Source organism: Hemitrygon akajei, chromosome 3, assembly GCF_048418815.1.
Source record: "Hemitrygon akajei chromosome 3, sHemAka1.3, whole genome shotgun sequence".
NCBI classification, from domain to species: domain Eukaryota; kingdom Metazoa; phylum Chordata; class Chondrichthyes; order Myliobatiformes; family Dasyatidae; genus Hemitrygon; species Hemitrygon akajei.
In genome coordinates this window covers 26,994,916-27,007,452 of record NC_133126.1, presented here as the reverse complement: position 1 = coordinate 27,007,452, position 12,537 = coordinate 26,994,916, and the positions used below count along the sequence as shown (strand labels likewise).

The window sequence follows — 12,537 nt, the reverse complement described above, 5'->3', positions numbered from 1 at the left end:
AACCCTTTAAGTATCATTTGCCGGTCTATCTTAGCTAATTCACGTCTCATACCTTCAAAGTTACCCTTCTTTAAGTTCAGAACCTTTGTTTCTGAATTAACTATGTCACTCTCCATCTTAATGAAGAATTCCACCATATTATGGTCACTCTTACCCAAGGGGCCTCGCACGACAAGGTTGCTAACTAACCCTTCCTCATTGCTCAATACCCAATCTAGAATGGCCTGCTCTCTAGTTGGTTCCTCAACATGTTGGTTCAGAAAACCATCCCACATACATTCCAAGAAATCCTCTTCCTCAACACCCTTACCAAATTGGTTCACCCAATCTATATGTAGATTGAAGTCACCCATTATAACTACTGTTCCTTTATTGCACGCATTTCTAATTTCCTGTTTAATGCCATCCCCAGCCTCAATACTACTGTTAGGTGGCCTGTACACAACTCCCACCAGCGTTTTCTGCCCCTTAGAGTTATGCAGCTCTACCCATATCGATTCCACATCCTCCAGGCTAATGTCCTTCCTTTCTATTGCGTTAACCTCCTCTCTAACCAGCAAGGCTACCCCACCTCCTTTTCTTTCCTGTCTATCCCTCCTGAATATTGAATATCCCTGAATGTTGAGCTCCCATCCTTGGTCACCCTGGAGCCATGTCTCTGTGATCCCAACTATAACATATTCATTAATAACTATCTGCACATTCAGTTCATCCACCTTGTTACAAATGCTCCTCGCATTGACACACAAAGCCTTCAGGATTGTTTATACAATTATGTTGAAAGGTGCCCCTTTTTGATTTTTGCCCTGGATTTGCCTGCCTGCCACTTTTACTTTTCACCTTACTACTTTTTGCTTCTACCCTCATTTTACAGCCCTCTGTCTCCCTGCACTTGTTCCCACCCCCCTGCCACATTAGTTTAAATCCTCCTGAACAGCAGGACTTCCTTGACTTACTTCTATTTTCCTCTTCCTCGACCCTAACACCCTGGTTTTGATCCTCCCAGTGCTGAAACATACTTTCTTAAGCATTTTATATGCATAGAAAGGTAAAATATATACAATACACTAAGACAAATGTTTGACTGTCGCTAAATAATACCGGATGTACCTGTTCCAACATACTTAATAAGAGAACTTCCGATTTTTTTCGATTCCGATCCACGATAACCCACGCACATCCCCCCGTATACTTTAAATCATCTCTAGATTACTTATAATACCTAATACAATGTAAATGCTATGTAAAATAGTTTTTATACTGCATTCTTTAGGGAATAATGACAAGAGAAAAAAGTCTGTACATGCTCGAACAACAAGTGCTGGAAGAGCACTTCCGGGTTTTCGCGATTCGCGGTTGGTTGAATTCGCGCATAAGGAGGGCTGACTGTACACAGCTTTTCAGTTTTGTTGACACTGAAGGGAAGGTTGTTGTCATGACACCATATTGCTCTCTATCTCCCTGGTCGGAACCTCTCCCCCCCACGGGTTGGTGGTGTTGAGGATTGTGTAGGAAGTTGCCATAGGTTACAATGGGATATTGATAGGATGCAGAGCTGGGCTGAGAAGGGGCAGGTGGAGTTCGATCTACATGTCGCCTCACCTGGAAGGACTGTCTGGGGCTGTGAATGGTAGTGAGGGAGGAGGTGTAGGGGCAGGTGTGGCATTTGTTCCGCTTACAAGCTTAAGTGCCGGGAGGGAGATGAGTGGGTTGGGACGAATGGTCAAAGGAGTTGCTTAGGGAGCGATCCCTGTGGAAAGCAGTAAGTGGGGCGGGGCAGGGAAAGGTGTGCTTGGTGGTGGGATCCCGTTGGAGACGGCAGACATTACAGAGAGCTATGCACTGGAAGCGGATGCTGGTGGAGGCCATAGACATGTCAGTCCATAACCTCCTCTGCTGTCGCAATGAGGCCACGCTATGGTTGGGGGAGCAACATCTTTATTCCCTCTGGGTAGCCTCCAATCTGATGGCATGAACATTGATTTCACAAACTTCTGGTAATCCCCCCCCCCCTCCCCTTCACCACTCCCCATTCTCCATTCCTATCTCTCACCTTATCTCCTTGCCTGCCCATCACCTCCCACTGGTGTTACTCCCCCCTTTCTTCCTTCCATGGCCTTTTGTCTTCTGCTATCAGATTCCCCCTTCTCCAGCCCTGTATCCCTTTCACCAATAAACTTCCCAGCTAGTTAGTTCACCTCTCCTCCCACCACGGTTTTACCTTTCATCTTCTGTATCTACCCCCCCACCACCTTCTAACTCAAACTCCTCATCTTTTTTTTCCTCCACTCCTGATGAAGAGCCTTGGCCCAAAACATCGACTTGTACTCTTCTCAACAGGTGCGGTCCAACCTGCTGAGTTCCTCCAATATTTTGTGTGTGTTGATCTGTAATTTTAAGTCTTTTCACTGTACTACTGCTGCAAAGAAATTCACATCATAGAAGAGTGATAAATCTAATACCGTGTCAGAAATTTCCAGTCATGCAGAGGTCCTGACCAGCTAGGGATTTTACTAAGTGTCAAGTGAACCTGTTCCTCATTCTGTTGTAAGTATTTTTACTTGCGGTGAAGACGTTACAATAATCTCCATACAGCAATTGACACTGGAGAACCTATCCTTTCTCCAGCCCCCTGAACCCTGCATATCATTCAGGGGTCAACCGACTTCCAGTCACTGGCCACGTATGACACTTCACTGACAGCTGTATCTTTACATCTGTGTGGTTTTGAAGCTAACTCACTACAGACCATGGAATGAACAGCTTCTATTTTGATCTAACATTAAGTTTCAAACTACACCCCCCTCCCCCGTCCCCAAGGGTTCAATCCATGGAACTTCAACTTCCCCTCATTTTCACCGAGGCGTGTGTGTACTTACTGCTGCAGAGTCACAGAATTTCACTCTTGTAGCTTTATAGTTTTCAAACACAATACCAGAATTAGAAACGTTTCAATAGTAACAGCAGGATGCACTGCATGTAACAGCTGATGGGTATTTTCCATTCAGACTCGTACCTAATGGTTATTGGAAATCAACATTTCAAAAATTCCTAGCAACTGTGTGTGTGTTTCCCCCACCTTCACCCTCCTCTCTCTCCCACCCCCACTCTTTCCCTTTCCCTTTCCCCTCTCCCTTTCCCCCCTCCTTTCCCTTCCCCTCTTTCCCTCCCCCTCTCCCCCCTCTCACCCCCTCTTACCCCCTCTTCCCCTCACCCTCTTTACCCTTCTTCCCCTCACCCTCTTTACCCCTTCCCCTTCACCCTCTTTACCTCCCTCCCCCTTCCCCCTCTCTTCCCTCTGTCCCTCTTCCCCTTCCCCTTCACCCTTTTTATCCCCTCTTCCCCTTCCCTTCTCTCTCCCCCTCCCCCTCTCTCTCCCAAATTTCTCTCTCTCTCCCTCTCCCTCTCCCTCCCTCTCCCACTCTCTCCATCCCCTCATCACCCCTCACCCCCACCCCCCCCCCCCCACAGACAGTGCAACGCCCTTTGGCACTGCCCCTCTGACAGTTAGGGCCAGTTAAACCCTTGTGGTTTAGGCCAGTTGCTGATGTGATCCTCTTGCATTCTTACTGGAACAATGCGGGGGAAGTGAAAGAGTGGGGCAGGGTCAAACTTCTGGTTGCGTTATTCGGTCAGATGAAGTTTTGCGTCCAAATCCTGTGGTTTGTTGGGCGATATTTATCCTAAGTAATAATAACGTAAATGAATGCCATTCTTGGTGTAGGTCGATGAAGGACAATTTTCCCTTGATTCCAATAAAACTTTTATTTACTGAATAGTGTCGTGTATCTGCGTCTACAGTTATTGCATGCTGCCGGTCCTACACTCTCTGCCTGGAGCTGGGTGTAGGGTGGACAAAAGCTGTGGAGAAAGAAACTAGACCATTTCAAAATTATACTTATAAATTTCCCTTTTAAATGAGTTGATAATCCTAAAGGCTCACATACTTTTTCCAGCAAATACTTGTAATATTGGAACATTTTCTCAATAAATAAAGGAACAAGTGTAATGTTTTTTGTGCTATTTATTTAATTAGGTTTTCTTTATCTAGTTTTAGGACATACATGAAGATCTGATCACATTTTAGGTCATATTTATGCAGAAGTAGAGAAAATGCTACAGTATTCACAAACTTTCAAGTGCCACTAACACTGCCTTTTCTTATGGTTTTCCCTTCCTCTATCTCAGTGCACTGTGTTAAGAACGGTATGCAAGACAAGTTTTCACTGTACCTTCGTTCAGGTGACAATAATAAACACGAGATTCTGCAGGTGCTGGAAATCCAGAGTAACACAAACAAAATGCTGGAGGAACTCAGCAGGCCAGGCAGCATCCATGGAAATGAATCAAGAGTCGCCATTTCGGGCCGAGATCCTCCTTCGGGACTGAGAAGGAAGGGAGAAGACGCCAGAATAAAAAGGTGGGGGGAGGGGAAGGAGGCTAGCTGGAAGGTGATAGGGGAAGCCAGGTGGGTGGGAAAGGTAAAGAGCTGGAGAAGAAGGAATCTGATTGGATAGGAGAGTGAACCATGAATGAAAAGTCAATGTTTCGGGCCGAGGGGAAGGAATAGTGATGCTACTGTCCAAGACCCAAGGGCCCTAACATTGACTGTTCATTCCTCCCCATAGAGATAAGGAAACTGTAATCTCCCCTACCTGCACCATATCGATATCCCTCCACCTCGTTATAACTATGGGGAGGAATAAACAGTCACTGTTGGGGTGTTTTTGATTTGCTTTTTAGCTGGCTTGGCTCAACATTCTGGACTGACTGGCACACCTGAGGACTGAGAGAAATTCAGAGACCAGCAGAGGAGGACAAAGGGCTTAATTAGGAAAGGGAAAAAAGATTATGAGAGAAAGCTGGCAGGGAACATAAAAACCGACTGTAAAAGCTTTTATAGATACGTGAAAAGAAAAAGATTGGTCAAGACAAATGTAGTTCCTTTACAGTCAGAAACAGGTGAATTGATCATAGGGAACAAAGACATGGCAGACCAATTGAATAACTACTTTGGTTCTGTCTTCACTAAGGAGGACATAAATAATCTTCCGGAAATAGTAAGGGACCGAGGGTCTAGTGAGATGGAGGAACTGAGGGAAATACATGTTAGTAGGGAAGTGATGTTAGGTAAATTGAAGGGATTAAAGGCAGATAAATCCCCAGGGCCAGATGGTCTGCATCCCAGAGTGCTTAAGGAAGTAGCCCAAGAAATAGTGGATGCATTAGTGATAATTTTTCAAAATTCCTTAGATTCTGGATTAGTTCCTGAGGATTGGAGGGTGGCTAATGTAACCCCACTTTTTAAAAAAGGAGGGAGAGAGAAACCGGAGAATTATAGACTGGTTAGTCTGACATCGGAGGTGGGGAAAATGCTAGAGTCGGTTAACAAAGATGTAATAACAGCACATTTGGAAAGAGGTAAAATCATCGGACAAAGTCAGCATGGATTTGTGAAAGGAAAATCATGTCTGACGAATCTTATAGAATTTTTTGAAGATGTAACTAGTAGAGTGGATAGGGGAGAGCCAGTGGATGTGGTATATTTAGATTTTCAAAAGGCTTTTGACAAGGTCCCACACAGGAGATTAGTGTGCAAACTTAAAGCACACGGTATTGGGGGTATGGTATTGATGTGGATAGAGAATTGGTTGGCAGACAGGAAGCAAAGAGTGGGAGTAAATGGGTCCTTTTCAGAATGGCAGGCAGTGACTAGTGGGGTACTGCAAGGCTCAGTGCTGGGACCCCAGTTGTTTACAATATATATTAATGATTTAGACGAGGGAATTAAATGCAGCATCTCCAAGTTTGCGGATGACACGAAGCTGGGCGGTGGTGTTAGCTGTGAGGAGGATGCTAACAGGATGCAGGGTGACTTGGATAGGTTAGGTGAGTGGGCAAATTCATGGCAGATGCAGTTTAATGTGGATAAATGTGAGGTTATCCACTTTGGTTGCAAGAACAGGAAAACAGGTTATTATCCGAACGGTGGCCGATTAGGAAAAGGGGAGATGCAACGAGATCTGGGTGTCATTGTACACCAGTCATTGAAGGTGGGCATGCAGGTACAGCAGGCGGTGAAAAAGGCAAATGGTATGTTGGCATTCATAGCAAAAGGATTTGAGTACAGGAGCAGGGAGGTTCTACTGCAGTTGTACAAGGCCTTGGTGAGACCGCACCTGGAATATTGTGTGCCGTTTTGGTCCCCTAATCTGAGGAAAGACATTCTTGCCATAGAGGGAGTACAGAGAAGGTTCACCAGATTGATTCCTGGGATGGCAGGACTTTCATATGAAGAAAGACTGGATCGACTAGGCTTATACTCACTGGAATTTAGAAGATTGAGGGGAAATTTATTGAACCGTATAAAATTCTAAAGGGATTGGACAGGCTAGATGCAGGAAGATTGTTTCTGATGTTGGGGAAGTCCAGAACGAGGGGTCACAGTTTAAGGATAAAGGGGAAGCCTTTTAGGACCGAGATGAGGAGAAACTTCTTCACACAGAGAGTGGTGAATCTGTGGAATTCTCTACCACAGGAAACAGTTGAGGCCGGTTCATTGGCTATATTTAAGAGGAAGTTAGATATGGCCCTTGTGGCTAAAGGGATCAGGGGGTATGGAGAGAAAGCAGGTACAGGGTTCTGAGTTGGATGATCAGCCATGATCATACTGAATGGCGGTGCAGGCTCTAAGGGCCAAATGGCCTACTCCTGCACCTATTTTCTATGTTTCTATGTTCCTGTGCTGTACTCTTCTGTGTTCTATAGATGCTGCCTGAGCTGCTAAGCCTCTCCAGTGTTTTTCATTTGACAGCAATAAACCAATTTTATGCACCATGGTGACATATTTTAACTCGTCCTTTGTTACAAATGCAGGCGAGCTTCCGAGATGACCTGCTGAGTGATTACTTCAACAAGAAGAGGGAGCCGTCAATCATGAGTGAGCAGCTTAATAGGAAGGAGGCAACGAGGGTGCCAGCCAGCTTGGCAATGAAGATCCCGTTCGAATCGCCAGACGGGAGGCTCCCCAAGGCAGGACAGTGCAGTAGACCCAGCCCTCGCCTGGCTGGCCACGACGCTACGGTCCCCTCCCCTTCTGCCCGACAGGGAGGGGCTCCGGGTGCACCGCCGCCGCTGGAGAAAGCAGTACAGCCTCAGCGCCCGGCAACTGTAGGCCCCCGGGGGGTGTCGCTCAACCGGGCGGTCAGCTTGGCCTCAGCCGATCTCCGTGGTCAGGAGCTGGCGACGGCGGGCAGCTGGAGGTCGACGGGAGACTGCAGGAGCGGCGGTTCCCAGCCGGAGCGGAGACCCGCGCCCGCCAGCTCTGCGGGCTCCACACCGGCCCTCGACGCCCGCTGCCGTGCCCTCGATCCCCGGCGGCTCTCCCTGGCCCCGCCCAAGGATGACCTGTTTCTCAGCCTCCCGCAGAGCCCTGGCGGCCTGCCCAGCCCCAGGCAGTGCTGCAGCCCCGGTGAGCCAAGCCCAGCCGCCCCCCTCCGCGCCAAGGATCTGGCAGACGAGACCCAGAGCGGGCCCCCCACTGGCAGCAACCCTCCCCGCGGAGCAGAGGACCCAAGGAGCACAACAGTCTCCCCTGACCCCAGCAGCGAGCAGCAGACGGTGTGGTACGAGTACGGGTGTGTATAGAGGAGACTGCGCCGCTGGCATCACTCAACCAAGCTCAAAGCAGCAGGAAGCTCCTCCCCCTTTTGCAGTATGAAACAGCGAAAGAATTTATTTAAAACACTACCCTCAGCAAGAAAGTAAGCTGCCCACGGGTTTAAGCTCACGACGATTTGGGTTTTTGTTTTAATTCTTTAAGATCCAACTAAATTTTTTTCTTGGAACTCAGGAGAGACAGTTGTTTGAGGGGTATGTCTTGAAATAATTGCACTGGACTATCAGGAATGGCTCACCTAGCTGCACCTCTTTGATTTATCTTCACAGACCTAATAACCGGTTTAAATAGTGAAGGATATCACATTTTATAACTCACTCACGCATCCAGCATTCATAAAGTTTGTCTTTGGCCATCAGAATTGGACAATGGATTCGCACTCCCCAGTTGTCCAGCTCTTCTTTAAAAAAAAACTTTAATATTTTCGTTAAATGTCCCTGCAAAACGTTCATGAATCAGTTACTCTCTGAGGGTTCCCTCCACGCTTTTGGCCAGTCCTTTCCACATCACAATGTGGCCTTTTAATACCTTGAAACTATCTCCTCCACTGGAAATGTCAATTTCCCTTCCTCCTTGCCAAATATTCCTGCAAAGATAGGATTGCACTCCATCCATGGCTGCAAGGGTTAAGTGCCGTGTCGTGGAAGAGGTCATGGTCAGCGTCAGGAGTGTAGCTGGTGAGGCAATAAAGACATGGGACGGAGCAGGGGTGCTCATTGGGTGTGGAAACTCTACCAGACATGCTGATCATATTTCACAGAATGGAAGGGACAAGTGCTAACTCTCCCATTGTGGGAAGACTTCACATGTCCCAGTGTTAATCCTTGTTGCCTCCTGTATACTTGGGCTTGTGTGTACTGTAAATAACTGTAAATGGGAGAGAGAAGTTGCACCAATGTGGAATTTCAACTGTATTGTATATTCTGAAACCAGGCAAGATGTCATGATGCACAAGCCCTGTAGGCAGAAATGGAAGCAAGCAGGTTAATCCATTGGTTCTATAATCAGCGTCTGGCTGTACAATTCCAGGCCTCGGTTGTATCTGACACTGTACTGATTTAATTGTGTAATTTCCACAATTATTGTTTTGTCACTTTATGTGAGATCCAAATTTGGGATCCCCATGGGCATGCTGGAAGAGTAACAGAGAAAATAAATTCTACTATTGACAATGTCCAGCATAGTTCAGTTTCAGAGATATCACTGCTGATTGGGTGGGATGGAGGAGGGGTGGAGAAATTGAATGGGTCTCCTTGTATCTCATGCGTTTGATGCCCTTTGAGGAAAAAGAAATTGCCTTTTTGTTGTACATTTCCTTTTGTAGATAAGGTCAGGAAGAAGGGCTATGATGTAATTAATTTTGTTAATAATGACTGGACTCCAAGATCAAATTGGAGTTTAATTTGAAAATGTTACTTTTTCAGCTAACATTTAATTCTTTGCAATAAAATTTGAAATCATTCTACTCTGGGATTAAGTTACTCATTGCATTGTTCCTCGAAAGGTCATCGATGAAGTCGTGTTGCTTCAAATTTACACTGTTCTTGTCTTCATTATTAATTGGAAAATCTACCCCCTTATTTTTCAGAGTTGACCCTTGGAACAGTGGTTTAAATATCTTCTCTGTCCAACCATGAGTATTTTGTTTATAAGCAACTTGACAGCTCAGCAGTAAGTGGGCTGACACAGTAGCATGGTGGTTAGCCTAACGTTGCTTGTAAGGAGTTTGTCCGTTAAAGGTAAAGATTAGCTTTATTTGTCACATGTACATCGAAGCATACAGTGTGAAATGTGCCTCTTGCATCAGCAACCAACTCCACCTAAATCTCTGCTGGGGGCAGCTCGCAAGTGTCGGCATGCTTCCGATGCCAACGCAGCATGGCCATAACCCTAACCCATATGCCTTTGGAAGGAATGTTGGAGGGAACTGGAGCACCTCGGAGAAACCATGTGGTAATTGGGAAAACGTGCAGACTCCTTATAGACAGCAGCAGGACTTGAACCCCAATCTTACGGCTGCCATTGTACATGTTGTGCGGCCATGTAGGTTTCCTCCACATTCTAAAAGATGTGTAGGTTAGTAAGTTATAGGCCATGCTATGTTGGTGTTGCAAGCATGCTGACATTTGGGGCTGCCCCCAGCACAATTCTCACTGATTTGCTTTGATAGGAATGACACATTTCACTGTATGTTTCGATGTATATGTGACCTTCATAGATCAAGGTGTTGAGTACAGGAGTGGGGATGGTATATTGAAGTCGTACAAGACATCGATGAGGCTAATTTGGAGTATTGTGATCCGATTGATTTTGGAGTAGGTTAAAAGACTGGCACAACTTGGGCTGAAGGGCCTGTACTGTACTCTTCTATGTTCTATAATCAGATCCATGGAAAATTGATCGGAATGTGGGGAAAATAGATTGGGATTTGGGTAAATAATTGGCACAGATTTTGTAGGTTGAATAATCTTTTCCTGTGAAGAACATTATCTGGGGTGTGATTTAAAATGGATCTTATTTGTCCATTGTGGTTTGTGAATGAACTACCGGTAGTTTGTTGTCTTGTATATGGCTAATTTGGAGTATTGTGATCAGAACTGCACTGCTACCTACAGGAAAGATATCAATCAGATTGAAGGTGCAGCAAAGATTTACAAGGGTGTTACCTGGACTCGAGGACCTGAGTTCCAGTGAAAGGTTAAATAGGTTAGGACTTTATTCCCTAAAGCGTAGGAGAATGAAGCGAAATTTGATAGAAGTTATGAGGGGTACAGATAGGGTGAATGCAGGTAGGCTTTTCCACTGAGGTTGAGTGAGGGTAGAATTAGAGCTCACAGGTTAAGTGTGAAAAGTGAAATGATTAAGGGTAACATGAAGGAGAACTTCTTCACTCAGAGGATGGTGGAAATATAGAAGGAGCAGCCAGCGGAAATGGAGGATGTGGGTTTGATTTCAACGCTTAAGAGAAGTTTGAACAGGCACATGGATGGGAGGAGCATGAAGAGCTTTGGCCAGTGCAAGTTGATGGGACAAGGCAGAATAATGGGCAGCACAGACTAGATGGGCCAAAGGGACTTTATGACAAATAAAACTAATCATTATCTTTTATAAACTCAAAGATTCAAAAGATATTTAAATAACAAAATATGTGTGCAGTATACAATGCTGAGATTCATCTTCCCCACAGACAGCCACAAAACCAAGAAACCATGGAACCCATTCGAAATATATAAAAATCAACCATCCACCTCCCACGTGTAAAAAAGACAAATCGTACAAATGGCAACAAAAAAATGAGCGAGAAACACAGAATATAAAACACAAAATCACGTGTCCGGGCATATTCAATTCAGTTCAGTGTTCGTTATTTGCAGGCTGTCCCAATTCAAAATCAGCCGGAGAGGAGCATGCAGAAACACATCACAACATGAGCTACAGAGTCCAACCCACAAACTATCAGTTAAACCTTGCCTTGGAACCAGGTCTCCAGCAGCATTGAGGGAGGGAGAGAGAGAGAGACCATTCGAATGCAGGGACCTTCTTTTGGGAGCAGTGAGCGAGAGGGAGAGAGACCATCGCATGCAAACACCCTCCCCTGGGAGCAGTGAGCGAGAGGGAGAGAGACCATCGCAGGCAAACACCCTCCCCTGGGAGCAGTGAGCGAGAGGGAGAGAGACCATCGCATGCAAACACCCTCCCCTGGGAGCAGTGAGCGAGAGGGAGAGAGACCATCGCATGCAAACACCCTCCCCTGGGAGCAGTGAGCGAGAGGGAGAGAGACCATCGCAGGCAAACACCCTCCCCTGGGAGATGGTGCTGAACACCCGCTCACCTTCTGCTTTCATCTGGATGATTTCAGTCGTCCTTGGCGCTTTAATCAGCGAGATTGGTGAGAAATGGAGTCAGTTGTGGACTCACACCCCACCTGCAGGCTTCTTGGCCTCGAGGCCGCACTCTTCACTTGAAACACCCTCGGAGACAACAAAGCACCAGATCGCTCAATGAGCATGGAGATTTGACATTATATAACACAGCCCTAAAGTCATATAAAAAATAGTGCTGGGGGAACTTAACTGATGAGACAACATCTTTAGAGGGAAAAGGGATGGTGGACGTTTCAGGTCACCCTACATCAGGACTGAGAGGGTAGGGAGGAGAGGTATGTGAGGTGGAACCAGGTGAAGGAGGCTAATGGGCAGTGGAGGGGGAATGGTGATGATGGATCTATGTAATGGCGGCATGGTAGCATAACAGCGCCAACACTCTACAGCGACAATGAATGTTGATCGGAGTTCAATTCCCACCATTGTAAGGAGTTTGTACGTTCTCCCCGTGACCGTGTGGGTTTCCTCCGGCTGCTCCAGTTTCCTCCCACATTCCGAAGTTGTACGGGTTAAGGTTAGTGAGTCGGGGACATGCCACGTTGGCATTGGAAGCTGGGCAACACTTGTGGGGCTCTCTCTCGCGCAAACTTCGGTCTGTGGTGGTTGTTCATGCAAACGATACATTTCACTGTGTGTTTTGATGTACATGTGACAAATAAAGCTAAATTTTAATCTTTAATGGGGAGGGGGATGGAAAAGGTGAACCTGGGTTGGGCCGATGAGAGTAGGAAAGGAATGTGGGCTGTGGGTTACTTGGAAGTGGAAAATTCAATGCCGGTGTCTTTGGGTTGAAGCACTGAAGAAGTGTCCTGTTGGATTAACGGATGTTACACCGAGGTCCCACCTGCTTTCTGAAGGAGGAGTAAAAGAATTCCACAACATTATTTTGAAGAGCGGCAGAATTGTGTGTGGATTTCCTTGGGCAGCACAGTAGTGTAGTGGTTAGACTGACACTATTACAGCAGCAGTGCCTGG

At 46.2% G+C, this 12,537-nt stretch overlaps 1 protein-coding gene across 4 annotated transcripts in view; it reads left to right on the top strand.

Annotated features, from left to right (window-relative positions):
- Nucleotides 1-9,143, top strand: part of ccdc88c (coiled-coil domain containing 88C) — a 240,256-nt gene extending 231,113 nt beyond the window's left edge. For all 4 annotated transcript variants that reach the window (XM_073039398.1, XM_073039399.1, XM_073039400.1 and 1 more), the window contains one exon: nucleotides 6,877-9,143. In XM_073039398.1, coding sequence (XP_072895499.1) covers nucleotides 6,877-7,647 — 771 coding nt within the window. In that variant the 3' untranslated portion in view covers nucleotides 7,648-9,143. The remainder of the gene's footprint in view (nucleotides 1-6,876) is intronic.
- Nucleotides 9,144-12,537: the final 3,394 nt, after the last annotated feature.